Here is a 24909-nt window from a genome sequence, read left to right as displayed (position 1 = left end):
ATTGGAAAACCTTCTGCATCTATTTGCTTTAGGCTCGCTTAAGTTTGTGCATCACTCCTAATCTGTTTTTTTTTAAGGAATAGTTGTGTTGTTGTCAGTTTAAAGTTAGGACGATTTAAATAATACCTTTAATTAAGTTAATTTGTTCCATTACATGACTGGTATGGAAACTGAGTAGACAGGAAGTTTGGGTGTTTGCAATCCCCATAAAACACTGAAATCTACTTTACATCCATTTTACACATTACATTTTACATATTTTCTGGAGACTCTCTCCTCTCACACTGATGTCATAAAATAAAATACTGCTATATTCATATTCATATCTGGATGTTTAAATAATGCTGCCACTGGGGAAATGAAATGATTATTAAAGCAAAGGTCATTGCCTTCATTAGCTATGATTAGTTAGCTAAAAGCTAATGCACACCTTGCATAAAAAGACCAGGCTACTTTTATATTTACAGAGTAGATCACTGCAACATGGTTCAGGCGCTCTTTCCAGGCCTGAAAAGTGTGGAAGTGCCTGAAAATCTGCACTCTTGCATTTTGTCCCATGGTCACCTTTAAGGGATGAAGGAGGCTACACAGGGTGAGCATTCAGTGTCCCTCGATAACACAGTCAGTTCTGCCCTGCTGTCATGGTATCTGGATTCAAAGCACCATGATGATGATAGCAAAAACTGTTAGTTTGAGACGTCGGTAACTTATGGGTCACAGCAGCTGTGATCCAGATGTCATGTCACCTGACATCTATGATGAAGGAACTGTTCGTTCATTGCACCTTACTCTGTCCTTTTTATGCCTTGTTTCTATATTTGTTCTCATTGTGCAGCTCCAGTTTTCTTCATTTGTATGCTGAATATGGAAATAGTTTTGCTTTGAATAACTGTCTGGGAACTTCCATTCCTTTTCATTTTATCTCAGGACATTTGAGAAGCCCAACCGTCTTTAGAAGCAGGAAATTGAGTGACAGAGTTATCTGTCTGCATGCCTGCATGACACTCGGAGATTGCAACTGTAGCACTTCTTAAAAAATAAATAAATTTGTCATATTATTAGATGGGGAGCTCGGGGTGAAATATGAAAGAAGGGCTTGGGAGGCCTTAGGTATGTATTTTCCCCTCTCAGACAGCAGGTGTAACAATATTAGCTTTGCTTTTATTGAATTTCCAACTGAAGCTTGCTGGAGTGAGAAGACTGGGGTACTTCATGAAGTGGAAAGTAGTTTGCTTTTGTTTTGGAAAAATGAGAAAGGGACTGCATGCTCTTTGGGTGTTGTACTGGTCATGAGGAGATGCCATGTGATGTGGATGTGGTATTGGAGCACATTTTAAAGGTGATGGGGGAGGGACGATGGGAAGTTGCATAACTGGAAAGTGAAAGTCCTCCTTACAGCTGGCATGACATGAACATTCCTACACCCAGTCGATGTCCTCATTTTCAACTTCATCTCTTTTTCCCTTTTCCTTGATTCTGACGCAGAACAGCACAGGCAGAGCCTGAGACCGTCAACATTATCCTGTTCATAAAGTCTTATGTAATCAATGAATTATATTTAAATGGAATACTATTGTAATCTATGCTCTTCTCACATAATTTCTTTCCATATAAGACCTTAAACTGAGAGGCCTGAGGAGTCTATACGGAGAACACAAAATAGCACAGAGATCAGCTATGAACTGAGACAGGCTCAACTGCCATCTGGTTCAAATCCACGGGTCTCATTCTCATGATTTCCCCACCGGCTCTCTGTATTAGCTCCTCCAAAGACCAACAGCTTGGACAGCAGGGCTTTGACCCGGCGAGCAGGCGGCAGGCCAGAATGAGCTGCTTTCTTGTAGTCTATAGTTTCTTCCTTTTCACACTTGTTTTTGTGTCTGCTTAACGAATAAAGACTCAAATGGTAACAGAAATATCAATTTATGTCCCATTTTACAAATTAAAAAATATTTTTTTCTTTTTAATGTATGTAATAGCAAATGAAGTCATTTATTTAAATGTGAGTTATGTTTTTTGATTTTAGCTGGGACTCTTTCTGTTTAGAGTTTGTAGTCTCCCCGTACCTGCACGGCATAAGGACGTGCATTTTGGTGATTCAAAATTGCTTGTAAGTGTGAATGTGACTGTGAGGTCTCCACACTTGTCACTCTGTGACATTGTTCACAAGGTAGGTGCAATTAATCACCAAATAAATAAATAAAATAAATATGTATGTATAAATATGTAAATTCGATTTTGGGGTGAGCTTCCCCCTTGATACAGCCGGCCTTGTAGACCCATGATGATGAGCTCTGGGTGTGAATCATGCTGCTGAGATGAAAGCCACTTGAACTAAAGATTCTAAGGCTTCATTGTGGTTTCTACTTGTAATAGACCCTCTTGAAATTCACACCCATCGGATTTTCCCTTTTTTTCCCCTCTCAAACCCACAATAATGCTACTGCTGGTTAGCCCATTGAAAGGACGAGAGATGATGTCATCCTTCATAGTGTCCGATTCTTGGAATGCGGGCCACCTCACCCCGTCCTGCTGAAAAGCGATGAAAGCAAACCCTGCGAATCTGCCGGTCGGCTTTAAAGGGGCCCCACCTCTGCCACTGGTGGTCATCTTCATTCCAGGGGGCCCCAGGAGGCTCGCCCTCTTCTCGTTTACGTCATCGTAGCAAAACTATTATGGTGAGATTAGCCTGAGCCGGAGCACAAAGCCCTGGTGATGTAGCCTCTAGTTGTCTCTTCTGTGCCAGCCCATTTCCAGAGCCACATAGCCTCCGGGTCTCTAACCCGAATGCATTTCTCTTTCTGCGTCCTTCCTTCATCTGACTCCCCTTCCTTTAAACTTTTCCTCCCCTGGCACACAGAGACTCATTTCCTGGGCTCATATGCATTTCAAAAGGTGCAGGAGGCTCCTTGTACTGAGCTGAAGAATTGAGTAGAGCAGCAGGGTGAATATTAAAACACTTGTCTGTGGGAAGGAGATTTAAATGTGGCTGTGTAAACTCGACTCATTGCTTAAATGTCTGTATTGTTATAGGGATAAGGAAACAACATGGCTTCTAGGAATGTGTCCCGAGGGACGGGTTGATTATATTATGTCAGTCTTTAAATGCTACTGGGCTGTTATGTTTGTTTATTCTTAATCACTGTTTTTCTGCACATTTATTCTTGATGAGTTGCAATAAAAACATGAGCCTGTTTTGAAATGTTGGGATGTGTGCTGTGGTAAATGTTAAAAAAAAGGAACGCAATAGTTTGCAAATCATTTCAAAGTTCTTGTTTTTTTTTCTTAAAGAACATCAAATGTTGACACTGAAAAAAAAAATTGCTGCCATATTTTGGAAAGTATTTTCTCATTTTAAATGTGATACCAGAACAAAACAACAAGGCAATAAAGGCTGGAAATGTCTGTATTGCAAACCATCACATTTTATCACTACATCATCAACATGTCAACCTCTAGCATGGAAGCTCATTTGAGGCTCGTTTTGGGCCTGAGCTCATTTGAGGTGGAGGTCAAGTGGAAAACTGTCCTCTAGTCTGACCAACCAGAATCTTAAATTCTATTTGACAGATGCTGAAGAGAAGCAGAGCCTTGTTATTAGCTTACAATTCAAAGTGTACATTATGATGGTATGGGGTGGAGGTGGGTGTTTATGCACATTGAATGAGTAACTTGTAAATGTGCGAAGGCACCATTAATGCTACATGGCAATATAGGCTGCCCATCCAGGTGATGTGTTTTTCAGGGATGACATCGTGTATTTGTGACATTTGTGTATTTGTGACCATTGTATATAGAATAATATATACAATAGAATAAGGTTCTATTGTATATATTATTGTATTGTATTCTATTTTATTCTATTGTATATAGTATTTTATTTTATTGGATTCCAGTGTTTTCTAATTTCTGCTACATAACTTTGCACTTTTGCTGTAACAAAACAAATTTCCCACCTGTGGGATTAATAAAGGTCATCTTATCTCATCTTATTCTGTATTTCAGCGAGACAATACAAAACCTTCTGCTTGTATTCCAACATGCATGGCTCTTCATTAAAGCAGTTCAAGATCTAAACTACTTGCAATGCATACTTGCTTGTAAAAAGTCTGGCTAAAAAACTGTGATAAAAAGAAGCAGCTGAAATACTATGTCAAATAGAAGGGGGGGGGGGATTTGGCTAAAGAACTTCAGCAAATAGTCTCCTCAGTTCCCACTCATAGGGTATTATTATAAGAAGATGTGATGACATGTAGTGGGAAGCATGCCACTGTTCCTGTTATTGAAATATATCAGTAGCATCAAATTCAAAACAAAAACAAACTTTTTTTCCTTCTTTTTTTGTTGTTGTTTTTTGCAGGATGAGCTGGATTTGACAGACAAGAACCGGGAGGCCATGTTTGCTCTGCCCGATGAGAAGAAATGGCAGATCTACTGCAGCAAGAAGAAGGTGAGTTGGCCTCTGCCGTCCTTTTTCGTACATGGGCTCTGATCTTTGGCTGGCCCCATATTGACTGGCTGCCTGAACCCACAGTTTAGGGCTGAACTGTCAGCAGTGAATGTTATTGAAGGCAGCCTTTTAAGAATTTTCAATCAGCTCAGCCACACAGCCCACCTCTTTTCCAGCTTCTCATTTTTGCCTTGACGTAAACATATGGACATATTATGCCAGCTATAGATTGCACAATATTTTCTGCAGGTTGTGGTTACATGCCACAACCTTTTTAAGGCCCTAATTCTCTATACGCAAGCAAGCAATTTCCTCATGCTGCCTATGAATTGTTTTCATACCGTAAAGCACAAGAAAAAAATGGTTAGCCCTCTCTTTCACCCCTTTCCCCTCGCCAAAACAACGCTCGTTTTCTTCATACCCTTCAGCGTGTCTCTCCACAACAACTCTGGTCTCACTTTGTGGTCAAACATCCACCAGGAAATTACATTGTGCTTTAGGAGAATTCAGACCCATCTCCATCCCTCAATTGCAAATTGAATAAATAGTTGTAAACCCTCTCCTGTGTTTTTTTTTTTTTTTTTTTTTTTCTTTGCTGATTTGTTTTGTTGGCTGAGCGTTTGGTGTTGGAAGCAGAACTAGACCACTCCTTCCACTTTCCTGGGCATGCAAGCTTGACTTCGCTGATGTGATATGCTCTGACAACCTTTTTTAAAAGGGGTAAACACACTGCTTTGTGTGTGTATGTGTGTGTCTGTGCGCACCTGCGTGTGTAAAAGTCTCTGCTTGTATTGAGTTACTAGGAAAAAGAAGAGTAGTGGAACTGTGGCGTGTTCAGAGGGAGGATGACAAGGCGAGGATGGAAACTGGAGCACCGCAACAGTTTACAATGAAATGAAATGAAATGCCAGTTAAATTAATAGCAGAAGAAGTTGTAATCTTTTTATTTTTGTCATTATTGTTAAACCCTTATAAAACAATATTAAAGTCTTTATTTATTCATCTATCTATAGCTGGAAGAGGCATATACAGCACATGTGTATATGTTATCATTAGGTTTATTTTTGTGTTCACATTAGTAAGGGCCAGTCATGAACTAGATCTGTGGCATCTGTCGCTTCGGTCCTGAAGGGTGATAATTGGGAAATATCCTGGTTTGCCCACATCATCAGTGTAATTCCCCCTTCTTATTTCATCCAGTTGAAGGACCGATGAGCTGATGCCATGGCAAAGCATCTGTCATCTGTCCGTTCTGTCACAGTTCACAATAAAACTTGCACACACTGATCCCCTAATGGGTCTTCATCCAAACTGTGCTCTTGGTCAAGGTTACATCTCTCTTTTTATGGGGACATTTACATTTTTATCACAAGAATCAATACTCCTCCTACAGTATTGGTCAGATTTTACTGAAACGTCCACATAATCAGAAGAATAAAATCATGCTCATAAGTGTGTTCACTAAGCTGGGAAAGTATTAGATAAGAACATTTGAAAAAGTGATACAGAAAATGAGATGTACATATGATTCCTGTTACATGTGTATAAATTCAGAGTTGGGGGCCATCAAGAAGCCATTCTTAAGGAAAGGAAGCCAAATTACACAAGAACAAAATGAAAGCAGCAGGTTTGACGGAGTGCTGAATACAAATGTGAAATTTTTGGTTTGTCAGAGTATGGACGATGTAAGGAGAGAGGTACCACAGTGAGTGTGTACAGCCATCTGTAAAACATGGTGGAGTCTGTGTCGTGGTTTGGGGCTGCATTTAAGTCGGTGGCATTTGAAATTTTCTCAAAACAGATGGAATTATGACAATCAGATTTTAAGACACTATATAATCAGGAAGCATCTGATTGGCGGGAGCTTCATTTTTCAGCATGACGACGATTCCAAACACACTGCCAATGCAGTAAAAAGCATATCTGAATAGAAAAAACAAAGGATTAACACTATCGTTGCTCAACCGGGCTCCCCAGAGCTCAGATCTCAAAGGTATTGGAACACTGTGGGATCATCTTGACAGAGAACAGAACAAAAGGCAGCGGACATTCAATAAGCTTTGACTGTTCTTCAAGAACCCTGAAGAACTAGGAAAGGAAAGGAAACACCCAGTGACATATATTTAAAATGCCATCTGAGTAAAACTGTAAAGATATGGGTGGTAGAGATAGTACATGCAGATCTGAGACCTGACTGTATTCTTATTAGGTAGATCTACAGCAGTTGCTGTGCTATGATATCATATAAGATCTCTGATATAACCTTAGTATGCTTTGCACTTTAAATACCCTGCGTAGTAAGAAAAGATTTGAATTTCTGGCAGAATGTGAACCCACATAAAAGTTTTGTAATCCTCCGTATCAGTTATTGAATATCTCACAGACATTTATAAGGATTCACTGTACAGTTGTAGAAGTCAGTGGAAACAAAGTGTTGGCAGCAGCCTGGGCATATTGGAACTCAAATGGTTTGCACTGTGCGGGTTCAGATGTAGGATATATTAGTTTGTCATTCCTCCCCCATCTCTGCTAGTCAGAAATAATTTACTTTGTGAAGCTAAGGTAAAAAAAAAAAGAAAGAAAAAGAAATCAGCTGTGTATCCAGGCCAGGAAACAGAGAGCAAAACCAGGGTAACACTGAACAGCGGAAAGCCGGAGGAAAATCCAAACAAACCCTTTATTCATGGATGGAGGCGGCATAATGGAGAATGAGGGGGAAAAAACAACTGGTGTGCAATATCAGAATAATGAAGTGTGTGTGTGTGTGTGTGCTGCCCTCACATGCACGCAACCGCACAAACATGAACCACCCTATAGGAAGGAAAAATTGCATGTTATTCAAACACAAGTACAACATACAGCGTTGCCCTCTGTTGCAGAGAATTACAGCATGACAGTGATTTAAACAGAGAGCAGAATTTCCCCTCAGTCTCCCCTCTGAGACAAACACTACTCCCCTTGTTTCCTCCGGCCAACTGTCGGATCCAGTTGTTGTGGTTAGATAACACTTGGAGGCAGCCACCGAGGGCACAACAGACTAACTTTGTTCACCTGCAAAACAAACCGGTTAACACATTTGCAGCAAACTGTAATTAACAGTTCCATTTTGGCGCAGTCTTTTACTTCAGCTGAAGAACTGAAAGCTTCTTTGTGGGACAACAAATACGACTACGGGTCTAATAACAACAACAGATAGCCATGGATCACTTTACTGGGATCTCCTGTACTACAGCTTTCTCATGCAGTTATCTAATTGGGCAATCATGCGGCAGCAGGGCAATGCCTGTAATCATGGAGATGCAAGTCAGGAGCTTCAGATAATTACTGTTATTGCCAAATATCAGAATGAGGAAAAACATAGTGTTGTGGATAAATTTGACCTTTCCTGATGGCAGAAGCTCAGCCTGGTATCAACCTCTTGGCCTGTAGTTCATCTAATGGCCACTCAAGGCTAGCTCCGAAAGTGAGTCACTCCTAGGCTGTAGGCGTCATGGGTGGTGTGGCACTCGGTGCTATTTTGACATGAGAAAACACATTTTCTCAGCAGCAGTGTTGGAATTGATGGCCTTAACGTGACCCTGTGAAATAACATCATTGTTTGTTGGTAAATTAAGGGCTATTCATTTAAAGATAAACTCAGTTTGTTATCATAAATGCTCCTGCTGTGTAAACAGAGAGCTGAACGAGATCATAAAACAGACAGCGCCAAACTTTTTATGGACTTGAACACTTGCGGTGAAATAATGAGATATATAAATAATGGAATTCAAAACATTATAGCACAAAAAATTTGATTAATGCAACCTTAGTATTAATGTTAGGTGGTTAGACACTTCTCCTGTAACAGGAACGTGCAAACTTTCATGAGCAGTGATCTAAGAGAATTGGATGTAATTATGATCTAGTGAAGAGTTCATCAGGCTTTACACCGATATCTCTGCTTCTGATCTCAGCCACCCAGTTGGCCACAGCTGGAGGTGCTGGGCGTTTATCGGTGTGTTTATCTGCAAAACATGGATAGAGGGATTTGTTTTTGGTGCTGAGTACAAGTGAAACAGAAATGGCATGTGTAAATCCTTGAATAAGAGTACTGCATTCCTTACTTGTAGTCGGGTTTGTGTGTGTGTGTGTGTATGCTTGTTTTTGCAAGCCTGACTTGTGTCCTGCAGCCCTCAGGTACAGAACACGATGTAATATCCAATAGCTCCTGATAAGTGTTCAGTGCTGGGAGCCAAACAGGGTCTCCTGACTCCTATTAGTTGCGCTGCACTGACACACAAACACACACGCACTCACTCATGCTGTGTTTTCAGCTCATGATCACACAACATGTCCCTTTTTCCGGGGGAAAACTAACAAAAGTAGTTACAAAACTGCTTTTGTTAACAAAACTGCCCTAAATTTCCATTAAAATAGGCTTTTCTGTGGGTTCCCCCAAATCACCCAGCTGGATGGTGTGCTATGATCTCCTGAAATGGCTTTCCCGTCTGTCTCCAATTATTAGCCACATGTGTTGTATCCCCATCACTTAATGTGACCCCAGGCAAAGAATTCTGCTTACTCTTAACATTTGCTACCTGCAGAAGTGTTACATAATCTTTCAGAATTCAATATCCTGTCCATTTCCTGCCTCCTTAGGTGAGACTTTATATCGCGGCTTCCTCAGATAAATATTCCTCTCGGACCTACCGGTTCACTGGAATGTCGAATGATCCTCTCTCATTCCACGGGCGGTAACATATTGTCGTGACAGCTGGAGGAGAAAATATGGAGAAAATATTGACTCAAGTAATTGCTGTGGATAGACATGTAGGCATTAAGAAACTGCCATTGTAGTTACTGGGCAGCCCATCGTTTATGTCCTCTACTGTACATTACAGGAGCTACATGGAAAAATTCAGTGCATGCACTTATTTTATAGCACTTCCTGCACAACTTCTGGGAGTGAAACGGTGAAGTTGACATCCATGTCCAAATGTCAGCTTTTACTGTCTGCATTATTTTGACTGACCTGCTTCTTCTATGCTTTATCTCAGCTAGTTGGAGTCACTGAACTGGACCTCTCGGCTGTGTTGGTGCCGTTATTATAACTTAAGATTCAAGAGCTTTATTTTCAGTTGCTGTGCAGTTGGTGAAATTCTGGCATTTTATTGTACGTCCTTATAATCCATTGATGTAGTTTGTTAACTTGACACGTCACCCTCTCCTCTAAATGTAGTTGCATCTGGTTCCAACCCCTGCCCCCCCCAAAATGAGGATGCACTAGATGAAATGGTGAAATAGAGATATAAATGTATATTTGATTCAGTGGATATGTCTTTGAAGCTTGGATTATTAAGTTACAACCCCCACCCACCCAAAACGTTGCAAAGAAAAATGAATATGAGATGGAAGCAGTTTGACATACTACTGAACACTTGAATCGACTGAGCTCAGCGAATTAATGGTTTTGCTGATGTTTTGTTGCAAAAAACACATTTTGAAATCAGTCTTCTGCAGTGTGCTCCTTTTTGCTTATAAAGTTGTCTTTGAAAAAAGGGTATTTCACTCAGCACAGAGCTGCCTGCTGGTGCTGTCGGGATTTTGGATGGCTCATGAGAGTCCCCACATTACAGCCAGGGTCCCCCAGGGCCTCTCTGAGCAAATGGGAACAGAGTGTGAGGCGCCTCACAAGCAGGCCAATCGCCAGAGAAACTCGAGACCGCGTGGAAACATGTTAACGTGTCTCTGTGAGCCAATCTATAGATTCTGGCTCTGTCTCAGAACCAGAACAGTTGGACTGCATTTAAGTGAGTGACTGTGCCAAGATAGTTGCCACAGCCAGGAGAAAATAGTTGGAAAATGTGAACATGCAAATGTGCTGTTGTCAGATGTGTGTTGGGCAAAACATGCGAACACGAGTGATGTTATCAGTTTGTCTTAGTTTGAAGCATGGTGTTATTTCTTTGTACCTTCCTCCCACACTCCTGCTTATCTTTAAAATTAAGAGCATTTGGTATAAGGTTGCCATTACACTTCAAAGTGCTTTGTTTTTAACTGTGGCCAATTGAGTATTTTGAATTCCACCCCCTGTTGTACGTGAAGTTCTGACTTGAAAGGTATATGTGCATATAAATCAATGAGCTCAATTATCATTGTCAGTGAAACTTTTTTAAAAGGGTTTGAAATCTTAAAGAAGGCTCGCTGCATGACAGCAGGGAGGCTGAAATATGTAATTTCATCCTCTCTTTCAACAGGTGCCTCTGCAAACAGTACAGCCTGCCAAACAGACAGGGAAATAATCCTGAACGCTGGTTTTAGGCGGGTATTAGGGCCTTCAGAGAAACGATATATACCTCAACAGATGGTTGTAACAAGAGGAAAGGTTTACAGATACATACCTGATACACTGTTGGGGATTCCTGTCCTCCTATGCTTCAACCTGGAGTGTAAATCATAGTTAGTGTCACCAGACGTGGGTAATGTGTAGTATAAGTGATGGAGTTGACCTTGAACTGCTGCAACTGAGTACACGGCTGGAATGTTTTTACCAAGGAGGGGACCAGAAGATCACTTGCATACAAAGATGTGCACTTACTCTCAGGGATTTGGGGTCACTTAGGAATGTTGTTGTTGAAACAAAAACATCAAACTTGCATGTTTTTTGGCTGGGGAGACCTAAAGGAAACCACTGCCGTCACAGGGAGAACATCTGGTTCAAATGCAGAACGTTCTCAATATAAGGGAACGGTGCTAATAAATCATTTTAATGACATATGTAGGTAGATGTAAATATAAAAAGTCCAGATGCATATTAGGCTCCCTTACATCATTAGAAAAGCTGAATTCTTTGCTTATCATCTCAAATTATATTACCTTAAAAGTCACGAGACTATTCTTTTTCTAAGAAATGAAACTATTCCTTTGCTTTGTTAACACAATGTGCACTACTCACTTTACAGAACAGCATAAACTGTCCCTTACTGATACAACAAAAAAGGCTAAGTGAACATTAGGAAAACCTAAAACTGCTTATCTAGAGTGGTGGCCCCATGATCGGAAGGTCGGGGGTTCGATTCCCCTGAACAGCTACCCTGAGGTACCCCTGAGCAAGGTACCGTCCCTACACACTGCTCCCCGGGCACCCAATGGCTGCCCACTGCTTCACTGAGTGAATGGGTTAAATGCAGAGAGGAATTTCCCCACGGGGATCAATAAAGTACACTTTCTTTTCTTCTATTTTTCTCCACACAATCATCTCTGGACTTTACAGAGGATGGTCCAAAGCAAAGTGAGTGACGGTCCTCGGGTCCTACTAACTGTACCAATCTGGGTATTGTTAATAATCATGCCCATCCCTTTATGACCACGCCATGCCCATCTTCTGATGGCTGCTTCCAGCAGGATAACAAGTCACAATGCTCACGTCATTTCAAACGGCTCACTAGACTGCAATTCAGTAGAGCACTGTTGGGATGTGGGGAAACAGGAAATTTATATCATGTTTGTGCAGCCAATGGAAAAAATCTTGGGGGAACGTTTTCAGTATCTTGTTGAATCGATATCATTAAGAATTACTGCAGTTCCGAAAGCAAAAAGGGAGCTTGACTTGGTACTAGTGTGATGTATCTAATATAGTGACCTGTGGGTGTATTTGACTGGTTAAATGTATCTGTGAGATCAGTCAACTTTACTTCAAGATTATTTAATTTGGGCTGGTCTATAGCTGAACCCTCAAAGATGCTCTATATGCCCAACAGTTTCCAGCTTTTTTAAAACAAAGCATAATTAAAGAGTAATTTTAACGTGTATTAAGCAAACTTGCATTAGTAAAGACAGCATGTCACTGGCGCCCATTAGTAATGCATCCTAAAATTGGGCTTATGGGAGTTTTACTTATTTATGATGAATGACTTTATTAAACATTAACAGCAGGTTTGATGATTTCTTGCTGTATTTGTTTCAAAGCAAAGACATTTAAAAGTGACCCCAGACATTTGAGTAGTAGTGTAATGCAATAAGCACATTCATGCAAATGTTTACTCATGAAGACAAATACAATCTTCTCTTTCATATCCAGAGCCTGCTGTTCGCACCATTCAGTTGTAATGAGCACTAATCTAGGAAGTCTGGCTTCTTATCACAAGGTTTTAAACAGTCATCAAGTGTGATTAACTTCCAGAACGATTTGATCAAGCAAGCAGAGCACAAGAACAAACTTACCATCACTTCACGTCTTAGAAATGTCGTGAAAGGGGCAGAAAATTGAGGAAGTGTGTGCACTGATATGACTAGACTGGCCGAAACAAACCTCATGCTGACACTATTTTTCATTTGTCCAAAAACACGACGCAAATTATAGTACTTTACTTCAAGCTCATGAAACTGCCAAAGTAAATGTTACATTGGACTGTTTTTGAGGGTGTGTCGACGACTGTTACTCGGCTCGAGGGTCAGAAGGAGGCAGTTAAGTTGTTAATCTCAGCGTCAGGATCTGTCTGGCATCGCGTCCTGAATGTGTCAGCAGAACACTGGGAAACACAGTCTGAGTAGCACACTGAGTGCTATTGTTTTTGTTTTAGCCTAGCTTTAAATCCATGTTGGCAAAGAATGCTGGGGATCAGAAACAATGGTTATTATGAGGCCTGAAATCCACTTTAACCAAACTTAGACATAAGTATAGCTGCTAGAGCGTATGCGATTCATAAATAAGTGGAAATGCTGATTCTGCAGCTCTTTCTTATGCCCACATTTGAGCTTCAATTAGTTTCTGTAGATAATAAGAGGATTTTATATCTGGTGCTGGTCCCAGAAAAGAGTTTTTGTGGCTTAATCAACAGAAATGGGGCCACCAAGCAAATATTGAAGCAGCATTTTAAATTATGGAGGGAATGGGTACTATAAAATATTGATTTTTTTTTTTTCACATCAGGAAGGAACACAGAGACAACTGACTGCTTTCTACTGCAAGAATGCCTTTGAAGTTAATAAAGTTAGAGCGAAAACAGACAAAGCATTAACTTTTTTTAAAAAATTAGGATTTATGTCTTAAACTGATTTACGGCCTTGTAAAGTTTTATTCTTTTGTATTGGATTTATGCAGGTTTAATACCTCCATGTGCAGAAAATCTGCTTATGTGAACCTCTCTAATGCAGTGTTTGACCCTGCATAAAGAATCATTAAAAACATTTTTCCTGAAATTTGCAGAAGAAGAAAAATTCTAATATGTATGTAGATATTTAAAATATACTTTAACCTTTGGCAAAAACATTATCATGCAAAGCTGTTCAAATTTGAGTTAATTTGGCACACTTTAACTTTCCAACTATTGTTGGCATACACACAGTAACAAAAACAACAATAATGCTCCACCAGTACACTAAGCTTAGGCTAAATAAGACCAGATGTGAATGAGGAACGTGGTCTCTGTACTCCCCCTTGTTTTGTTTGTTTGTGGCATCATGCATCCTCAAATCGGCCAGGACAAATTGATCTGAGGCAGAGCTATTTGAAAACGATTGTGCTGCACACTTCATTCCTCTGGGCAGTTCTTCTTTTGAATGAAGAATCTGAAATGTTGTGACCTAATTATTATAGACTGGCATGCCTGATCTATTTAGTCTTCATGTGGATGTTGACGTGTGGGGTCGAGGTAGAAAACAAAAGGGAGGGGCGGGCACAAACAGGAAACATATGGTCCAAAATAGAAAAGTCTGGTCCCCAGTGTGATGATGTCTTCTGTGGAAAGAGCACATGATTGACAGAAGCAAAAATATTCAATCAGATTATTACTATTATTTTCAAAAACTCATAATCTCATATCGCATACCCTATCCAAGAGGCTTTAGCTTGCCCACAGTTGCTGGGGATATGCAAGCCACTTTACAACCCACCTCCACTCCAGCAGTTTCTCTCTTAATTAATGCCATGTCTGTTGTGTTTAATGTCAGCTTTAGCTGCTCATTTGGCATTAATCAGTGGAAATAATATCTCACTACACAGAGTATCTGTCCTACTGATAATAACTTCCTTTCCTGACTGATGGAAAATGATATTGATATAATAGATGTGTTTCTTCATAATGCTTGGCTTAATAATCCAAATGTGGATCTAATAAATAAACTGAACTTTAAGACCAGCTGACTCTGGTTAAGTTTACTTCTGCACCCTAACTACCAGTATCAAGCTTTACTCATAGCTGTTTAGACTTCTTGCTGAATATGAGGCGTTTTCAGATGTTTTGTGCTACTTTAGCAGAGCCAACATGCTTAAATGAAATGCATTTGATTAGAGATTGTAACATGTCTGTTCAGAAAATGATGGTTCAGAATATGTTGGTAATTGTCATAACCAGTCATTACCATTAGTGAGTTGGCTGCTGCATTTGTAAACACCAGCTGCAGTTGTCAAAGTAACAAAGGGTCTGTCTCCTATGGTATCTGGAAAGAAGATTTCAATTCAATTCAGATTTATTTATACGGCCTAAATCACAACATTTGCCTCATTATGCTTTATATTGTAAAGTAAATAATAAATAAACAATAAATGGAAAAGTGCTTTTACATCGGAATATGATGCAAAGTGGATGAATAAAATGCATAAAATATTACCAAGCAACTACCATTAACATACCGTCAATGCTTTGATAACCCAGGGTCTACTGCAGGTGCTCAGGCCAGCCGACTGACATCTGAAATCTTGATAAAAGGAGCAACATGCTTAATTTCTGCTTCATAAAAAGAAATGGAATTTCTAACTGTGATCAGCATTTTAGCTTTGTGGAAAAGCGAATATTTTTTGACTTGGTATTAAAGCACTTTCTTTGTGTCCATGTGCAGGAGCAAGAGGACCCCAACAAGCTGGCCACCAGCTGGCCCGACTACTACATCGACCGCATTAACTCCATGGCGGCTGTAAGTTAAACTGATTCTCCACTATTTTTAAAAAAGATAAGAGAAGACATATTCTGCTTTTGCTTAGTTTGCATCTTATATGTACCATGTACTCTCTTTAAACATCTGTCATAAAATGCCATAGAAATGGTTGTATGATGGCCGTCTCAGGAATGCATTTTACCCTAATAACTACCATTCAAGCATTGTGTTTCTGAGGGGCCAAATCTGCTTGTTTCCGACCACGCATGAAAAATATCAAGGGCCTATTAAGGGAACATAATAAGTCCCCTTTACAACAGCTTTAGGAGCATTGATGTTACTGAACTCTAGTTAATGCCGACCCCACAGAGGTCACTGTTCGCTCAGCCGTTCTCTCTTAGATATCTTGGCTGGCGTTTTATCATCTCCCTGCTGACTGCTTGTTATATTCACATGAGCACATTCCTTCGTTGTGACCCCAGCATTCACACACACTGCGATGACAAACAGGCCATTTCGGCGCTCAGCAGTTCAGTCAGTGGGAAATACTGTCAGACACATGGAGCAAAGCCAGGATGACAATATTCGTTAGTTCTAGACCGTGTGTCTGCCAATAAAAACGGTGTGATACCATCGCAGAGTTCGCTTCTGCTGTGATCCCCGTGTCGCTTTAGACAGAAGTGTTGTTATATGATGTTGTATTATATCATGCCAGCAGCCTCTCACCCCGAGTCCTTCTGTGAACGACAAGCTGCCTCCCAAATGTTTTGAGATCTTAAAACATGACATTTTAAGCGAGTCTCTTAAAAGGTGACACGTAAGCACAAAATGTAGAGACTAGCCAAACCGTCCAACATGTTTGCATTCATAAATCTTTCCAGTGTGAGGTCGAACAAACGGTTGAACCTTAACATACCATAAACACAGAGCCGAAACGTAACGCCATTTAATATCTGTTTATTGCCCTGCAATTTGTCGAGCGTAGCTGTCGTCGGTTGCAATTTTTGCAGCTGTTTTTGTTTACTGCCTCCACTCCAGAGACGAGAACTGCTTCTGAACAGCACACTGCTACCTGAGCTGAGCGTAGAGGTCTGGAGAAACGATTTTTCAGTCTCTTGAAGGCTCAGACGCTTGACAGCACGCACACACACTCACACAAACCGTATTTTAAGTAGAGCAGGGAGAAAGTGCTGATTTGTGAGTTGCCAAGAATTTGAAATCCACCAGGGCTGTAGTGGAGCCGCTGTGCTATTAGGTGTCAGACGCTCTGTCAGAGTTATGTTTCAGATGTTCTTTTCCTGTTTTTCCTGCAAAACACGGTGATTTTAAGAAGTCTACTGTGCAGTACCAGAAGTTTTAAAAAGTTGACATCTATTGAAAATGTGGCCACCCTTGCTCGAGACTTTTACAAAAAATGTGTCTGGAATAATATCAGGGAGAAACCTGGTTTCAAGCACAGTAGCATCAGTTAATATTACATCAGTGGGTGACATGCATGAAAAAGATTTTACAACTTGTAGCGGTCTTCTTTTTGCACAAGCAGACCTACTTTAAGCTCCATTATTCACCGTTCCTCAGACTGATTTCCTCCCCTTCCTCTCCGACTGCATTTGGTCCACCACGGAGCTCCAAACGATCTTCAACATCATTTTAAAATTTGGAGGCGCTCCACTCCTACCCCGTGACTTCATGTCTTGGCTCCGGAGCGATCTCACTGGGGTCGGCCCCTACACAGTAGCTGAGTTATTGGATGATCTCATTTTGCCGCCCGGAGAGATTACTGTACAACCGGCATCTTGATGTTCATTCATAAAATTGTGTCAGAGCCCTGAGGTTGTTCGTGGGCCACCGCGTGATAACTCAAACGCCCTTGTGACTCTGACAGGAGTTTCTGTAGCCCCGCTGTGCCCGAGTTGTGTGCAGAGCTTCAGATCTCCCAGCTGGATCGTTTTTTCTGCAGAAATAAAGAAAAAGGAAAAAGAATGAAGGTCTCAAACTTCTGGAAGTAATCACAAGACTGATTAATGGGATGAGATGAACTTTGATATGAACGGAGGCTCTGTGCTTTTTAGCAGGTTGATTAGGTGACACATTTTACAACGTGCAGGATTAATTGTATTTTAAATAAACTGCATTGTGTTTTCACGTTTCGATTGGAAGCTGTATATCTTTGGAGCCATTCTGAATGATCTGTTAGCTAAATCTCTTTTATTACATTTATTTCTGGATATGATTTCATTTAATTATTATATGGACACTTCATCTCACCATTAAATAGACACGTTTCCTCTGGCCTGTAGTGCTATTTTCCAAATACTGTGTTGATGTGAGTTGCTCAGTTTTAGAGATCTTTTTTACAAAACAGTCTAGTTCTGAAAAGCGGAGCCAAAGCAGAAGTATTTTAAACTTGCATGCTTTCTAGTGACCAGCAGGGGGGGGGGCTATTCTAGTCCGCTTTCAAAGAAGCGTATGGGAAAATGACCCTACTGCTCGCATTGCCGGTGACTACGGCAAATGCTTACACAATGAGTTTATGGTCTCAGTTGCTAGTGCCAAGTCTGAATATGTTTATTTTATAAATTATGGTTCTGTTTACATCAAATACGATGATAAAGATGTGATTTCGGGTCGGCCTCTTTCGTGACTGACAAGTCGCTACCATATAAGCGTGCAGTGTCCCTGACGTCTGATGTTAGATATTAAAAGAAAAACAGTCACTTCACTGCTTAAATACAGGCTCTGATAAATTACAAGAATTTTTTTTTTAGTCTGACGAGATATGAAACATAAACATATAAGTTTACTAACTTTTAAAGCAACTTGACGTAAGCCTTCCAAATATCTTCTGATGGTGGAAGATACGATGGCAGCTGGATTTCACTAAATTATTTTGTTTTAGTTAACAAAATTTAGTTTGTCTTGGTTTAGATTAAACTCATCCCTTCTTTTTTTCTTTTTTTTTTCTTGGTTGATGCGTCAATGATCCACATGGCCCACATTAAGACTTCGATTAGTAGCATTCATCTCTGTTAACGATGCTCTTATGACTAGCTTAAAGGCATAGTTCTGGCTGAGGGGGGGGGGGGCATTTCCCATCATAAGGATTTAGGGAAGTACCGTCTGCTGGTTTACCAACTGGCTCTAATGATATCCTTATGTGCATCTTGGCCACAGGTACGGGTGAGCTTACTAATAGCAGATGTAGGAAGGAGCCATTTGGCTAGACTCACTGACACGGTGAACTGGCTCACAGCACGACCCAATCATTCACTCAGCCCAACACTTGTTGTGTCCAACTTCCCATTGACTATGAACACGCTCATTTAGAGCAACAGGAGCCAGAGCGTTTGGCACAGGGCTCCTGAACCATCTGTACTTGAGGCTAAGTCGACACGATGGATGTTTTGAGTGTACCGTTTCTATATTAAACACTCTCGTACACTGGACAGATCTGAGCTCTTGTTGGAAAATCAAACATTGGATCAGGATTCAGTTAGATATGTCATGGTAGCTAGTTGGCAGTCTATAAAATAATTCTACAAACGGCGGGTGGGGGGTTGTGTGTTACTTTTTAAAGGGACAGTGCACCCCCAAATCATATTTACATGTTCTTCCTCCGGTCTTTTATTGTTGCATTGGTCTAAGTTGTCCAATGGCATTTGTCTATGACTCCTCAAAGCAACAAAAAGCTGCCTTAATAGAACCAAACAGCAGTGTCTCTTTCCAAGGTCCACAAACTTTGTCATTCTGTGCTTTTAAACGATTTCACACACATTCACACATCTGGGACAATTTGAGGTTAAGCACTTGTGCAAGCACGACTTGCAGACTGGAGGAGCTGGGTATTGAACCATCAACCTAACTTTTAGGTTGATGGTTTTATTTGTTTTGTTTTTTTGTAGTGGCTTGATCATCTCAAGACAAGACTTATTTAGACAACAATGAGCGAGCTGCACCAAAATCTTAAGGGTTGAAAGCAATTGCAAACAACTATCTTTTGAGGGAAATGAATGGGCAGCACTGTGACTGGCTGAAACATGCACTGTTTGGCCTCGGTGCTTGGTAGTGAGCTACCATGGAAAAAGCCTGGAGATGCTAAGCAGAAGGCCCGTTGCACTGACTAATGAGAGCATGACTGCTCTCTGATACTGCAGACAAAATCACTGAAGTGATGCAGAAATGCATTATCACTATTACTATTCTTTTTAGGTTGATTAGAGCTGATTGTCTGCATAACTTATTTTGGTATGTTGTGTAGCTTCAAACACAATCTGTTTGAGTTGTGGTGCCAGAAGCATAAGCCTGCTAATGAGTCTCTGATTGTTCCAATTACTCCTAGTATCATATATACTCACACTAAAGACACTAAATGTGTGGTTGCAGTCATATTGCTGCCAAATTAAAATTAATATTCTTGTGTTAAAGATAAGCTCCGAAAAGATCTGACACGGTGTCTGTGGATAACGCGAACCTAAAGTCTTTAAATATCTTAAATCAATCTGATCTTAAAATTTTAACAAACATAAAAAATTAACATTGCACAGAGCGAGAGGCCAAACACACTCTGATCATAAAATGGAAGGTTTTGTAAATATTGGAAACATACATTTAAAAAAAGAACCTTTGTTTTTTGTATTATCAAGATCAGAAAAGCAGCCTGACTGAAACTGGTCCTTTTAGGAATCATCTCGTCTCACGGGAGCCGTCTTCATAATGTCTCCAGTCAGATTTTAAATAGCTTTCATCTAAATATCTACATTAAAAGGGAAAAAATAAAGAACCATACATATACAGTAATCACTGCATGTACAATAAAACTGCATGTAATTTCGCACAGCACTGACGCTATATAGAAAATGTTTGCAATAAACAGAGCTGCAGTGTGATAGCAAATACATCTACTCATTAATCTAGTTCAGATGTAGGATTAATTTAGTTCTTTTAGTTTTTCTTAGCACTGTCCCTGAGAAGAGACAGAGGCATTGAATATTTTTGATCAAGTCTAGTAGAAATCTAAATTGCAGTGGGGGAAAAAAAATAAACATACTTTTAGAGGGAAAACATTTTAAAAAATTGCAGTCATCTCCCACAATGCCTCAGAGCTGTTTCCTGTCATAAGATTTTCTGCCCAGATACAGAGATGTGATTGGATGACGGAGAGTGTTGTACATTTTGCTTCACGTGTATTTCTCACCTTGCAAATTGTGATTGTAAATGTGTTGATGTTACTGTGATTCTATTGGCTCAAATGATTCAAACGAAGGGTCAGTCATGCAAAATGGCCAATAGAAGCCAAAGTTATTGGCCATCAAAAAGTCCCAAAGACTATTTTCGCTGATTCATGATGTTGTGGAGTTTATTGTGTACGACAGCATATGTCCAAAGGCTTTATATGCTATAAAATACAGGGAAAAGAACAGAAATTAGGCAAGGAAGAAAAATCTTACTTTTCTATTTTCCATCCTCAGCTGCTTTGACAAACTAGCGTCTGCTGTAATATTTACAATGCTGATGAAGTCTCACAAGTGTTAGCTTTATTTTGATAGCAGGATTGTTTATACAGAGTTTGTAATTGCAGAGAAATACTTAATTCATTTTAGGCATGTCGTTTTCGAGCAGGAACCTCACAATAGGTGTTTGAGTTCAAGGCAACTGGACTTCTTTTTTAGGTTCTTGAAGAAGCCCTACATATTTAACCTCTTGTGGGGTTGTCACCTTAGACCAACTTCATCATCCACATCATCTTTTAGAACCAAAGAAGCCTTTTGCATGAGAAGTAAAATGTCTTAAAAACCTCAGAAAGAAAAGCAGCTGCCTTCAGCTCAAGGACATAAGATCAGTCATTTGTTTTGTTGATTGGCTCTTTGCATTCAAGGTTGGGAGAACTACATCCTTACAGAATTTGAGTTGTTTAAGTCCATATTTCTCTGTTGTAATGTCTCATGTCAGGTAACATACAAGTCATGGTGTATTATTGCAGAAAACATATGCACAATGGTAATTGAGAGTGAAATCTCGTGCAATGTTCCCAAAATTGCCATGTGGTTGCGTGCATTTGGTCTATATCAACAGCCTACATAAATTAGCTTGCTGGACGAGAGATTCGACTGAACCACAAAAACCAAACAACCCCAATCAGTTGATGTTGTTTGTCTTCAGTTTTTGGTTTGTGTGAAATTGATTTTAAATTTTATTCTGAGCGGCATCCTCATTTCCTCAGGCTGTAGGAACCCTGCTCTAATTAAAAATGGAAAGTACCAAATTAATACCAGCAGGTAACATTCTCACTTGATGTAGAGTTGGAATTGAACTCTATGAATCTGTTATTTTTCCAGTGAAATCTCCATTTCTCTTCTCATCTGCAGATGCAGACTTTGTTTGCCTTTGACGAGGAGGAAATGGAAATGAGGAACAAGGTGGTGGAAGATCTTAAGACGGCACTTCGGACTCAGCCGATGAGGTGAGTGAAACTTAACTCTTCCATGTGACCTTCCCTTGGGCTGCACACAGCGCTGAGCTCTTTGCTCCATCCCTACAATTTAACTTGTTGAGGTTATACCACACACCGTAATCTGATTTAATAATGGATCTCGTGCTGCAGCGCAGTCTGTCTCTTGTCATGCTAAATGAGCCTATTCTTTACTTCAAACTGAAAAGCGATTAATTAAAGAAATTTTCAGCCGTCCACATTTACGCTTTGGTCATTAGCGGCTTTTGGCCTCACTCGTCACCACAAAGAAATATTCAAGGACACTGGGCATCCCCCCAACACAAACCGCCTACGTCTCCCAGTCAGCACCTCCTTTGGAGCTGTCCATCAGCCCGTGCCAGTCTTTTGAAGCAGTGGTCTGCCCCAAAATGGAGGGTGTTGAGTGTTCTCAAGGACGGCTATAAAATGACAGGCCTCATGTGCAGAGTGACAAAAACTCAGGGCAGCTCTCACGTCTGGGTCGCGTCTGGGTTGTGTGGGTGTATTTGTAGGCCAAGTGTGTGTGGTTGTGTTTGCTCCATGTGCAGACATGTGGGGATCCAAAACAGAACAAAGCTGGTGAGAAGCAGACTCAGAGGCCTAGACAAAAGACAGGAAATCGCTTGAAACTTTCTGCTTTAGACTTTCTGGCCTTGAATGTGAATCTTTATTGGAATATTATGAGGATACCAGAAATTATTGTCAGTTCCAATAGCAGTGAAATCCCACTACTGATGATATCATGTCTCAATAAAACAAGTCAGTCCAATTTAACTTTAACAGATCTTGACCTCTGACTTTGAGCTGCTTAGATAAGTCTAATGTCTATTTTTTGTCTGATATAATCCTAATTATGAGGCACAGATGGAACAGTGGAGCTATGCTGGTAAGCTGGCACCAAATCAAGATAAACGGGGTTTACAAAGAATGATTTAATCTATGGTATTTCCTTATTAGTTAATGTAAGTTGACAGATAGCAGCTGAACAGGTAAAACTTTACAACTGACTGTTGCAGTTTTAATTTTGTATTTAAAAGAAATCTTCTGCTTAAGTCAGATGGGTCCTAAACATTTTTTTCTTGTTTATCGTCATTAACATATAGCCTAATCAGTATTTATATGCAAACAAACAAACTAAATACAAGTCTCAAAAAGTCACTGTAGATGAATATGGTGTTTTTAACATAATGTAAAAACAAAAAAACAGTAACATCCATCCATCCATCTTCATCCGCTTAATCCGAGGCCGGGTCGCGGGGGCACCAGCCTAAGCAGAGAAGCCCAGACCTCCCTCTCCCCAGCCACCTCCTCCAGCTTATCTGGGGGAACACCAAGGCGTTCCCAGGCCAGCCGAGAGATATAATCTCTCCAGCGTGTCCTGGGTCTGCCCCGGGGCCTCCTCCCGGTGGGACATGCCCGGAACACCTCACCCAGGAGGCGCCCAGGGGGCATCCTTGTCAGATGCCCAAACCACCTCAACTGGCTCCTTTCGATGTGGAGCAGCAGCGGCTCTACTCTGAGCAGTACCATTACCAAACAGTAACATTAAAAATATATTTATAAAATGGACAACAACATGCTATATTTAAGTAATTAGTGGAATTTGCAGGTGCTGGCAAAATTCTGGTAATAAAAATCACTGAGGTTTGAACGTGTGATATGATGATTGAAATAATTTGTTGGCAACTAAACAGGACAAATATATTTGTTGTGCTGCTGAATGAACAAATACAGATATATAGTAAACACTCAGTGACTTCTAACTCTTATTTACTGACCACACAAAAAAGAAAGTAATATGAATACAAAGGTGCGCTCGAAGGTTCTGGATAAGTAAGGATTTATAATATATTTATATATTTAAGGTCAGAGTTACACTTTTTTTCAAAGCTAATTAAATAAGATCAGCCCTGTTCATGTGGTAGACCTCCTAAGCTGTATGTAGCTGACAGGGATGGGCTTTGAGTGTGCTCATTAAAGCTGATTTACAACCTAAACCTCATCCCACATGGGGACTACCAATGCTCTCTGTGTGCTCAGTGAAACTGAACTTTGAACACAGTTTCAGACACTGAGAACCAGGAAAGAAAATCCTAATTAGTGGAAAAACTTCTTGCTGAGCTATATGTTCTTTATGCCATTACCTGCTGTTGTGGCAAACAACATATCTGAATATATCGTCACAGTTTTCCTCCTTTGACATATTCAGGGAAGCAGGATTACTTATCCGAGTCTGAGGTAACAGGATTTGCACATTTGTGAAAATGCCATTTTAGTGCCTTGGGCTAATTTATTGAAGAAATTTTAAAGGGTTAGATGATGCAGTGCATTATGGAAAGAGTAGGTTTTCAGGAGGCGTTTGCACAGTTCAAACTGTATTTGCAGTACATGATGAAAAAATGTTGTAATTGTAGCAGGAAAGCAGGACCACTACTTGTAAACTTCAATTTACTTCAACATAAGCATCACTTTGGTGAGATGACTATCTAGTCTCACAAGCACTTAATAACGTTTACCCAGTGTTTATTTGGGAAGTGCAGTTAAACTTCTGCAATTTTACTACTATAGTTTCTCTAAAGGCCAAATCCCAAAGTATTTGGCACTTGCAGAACAACTCAATCCTTGAGAGGCCAAGTTAGGTTGTGATCTCTCTGCCATCATTACCACACTGTTGGTGCTGACTTATTCCAGGTCTAAACTGACCCCCTGCTGGGCCTAAGCATCAGGGAGGGTTTTTTTTGTACTGTTACGATGTTTTTAGAAACGAGCTACAACTAGCTAATGAATGTAATTATCTTGGTGTTACCGTAAACTGTTTTTTACGCACATAAAGCAGCCTGAAAGTATTAGAACAACAAAGTAGAAAAAAGAAGAGCAGGTAAATGTTATGACTTAACACTTTAATTTGCTCAGTCCACTTTTCCATGATAGCGGTAGGCTAAATGATTCCCTGCTTGCTCCCTTTCTCCTATGCTAGGCAACTGTTGTGACTTTGCCACATAGTATGTTACATAAAATAAATGTAGATTTTTTTTAAATACATATATTCAAGTGACACCCCACCTGATACCCCAGCGCAGTTCCACATTCTCCTGTTTTTATTGTACCTAATTTATAGTTCAAGGCTTTTTTTTTA

At 40.2% G+C, this 24909-nt stretch overlaps 1 protein-coding gene across 6 annotated transcripts in view; it reads left to right on the top strand.

Annotated features, from left to right (window-relative positions):
- The window catches only part of daam2 (dishevelled associated activator of morphogenesis 2), a 111061-nt gene that overhangs the window by 48242 nt on the left and 37910 nt on the right, over positions 1 to 24909 (top strand). For all 6 annotated transcript variants that reach the window (XM_087832721.1, XM_087832719.1, XM_087832720.1 and 3 more), the window contains exons 3-5: positions 4361 to 4450; positions 15269 to 15343; positions 21670 to 21764. In XM_087832721.1, the coding sequence (XP_087688847.1) occupies positions 4361 to 4450; positions 15269 to 15343; positions 21670 to 21764 (260 nt within the window). The remainder of the gene's footprint in view (positions 1 to 4360; positions 4451 to 15268; positions 15344 to 21669; positions 21765 to 24909) is intronic.

The sequence above is a fragment of the Neolamprologus brichardi genome, chromosome 19 (assembly GCF_056152115.1).
Source record: "Neolamprologus brichardi isolate AB-2024 chromosome 19, ASM5615211v1, whole genome shotgun sequence".
NCBI lineage: Eukaryota > Metazoa > Chordata > Actinopteri > Cichliformes > Cichlidae > Neolamprologus > Neolamprologus brichardi.
The sequence above is the reverse complement of the archived record's forward strand: the minus strand, read 5'-3'. Positions and strand labels throughout refer to the sequence as shown.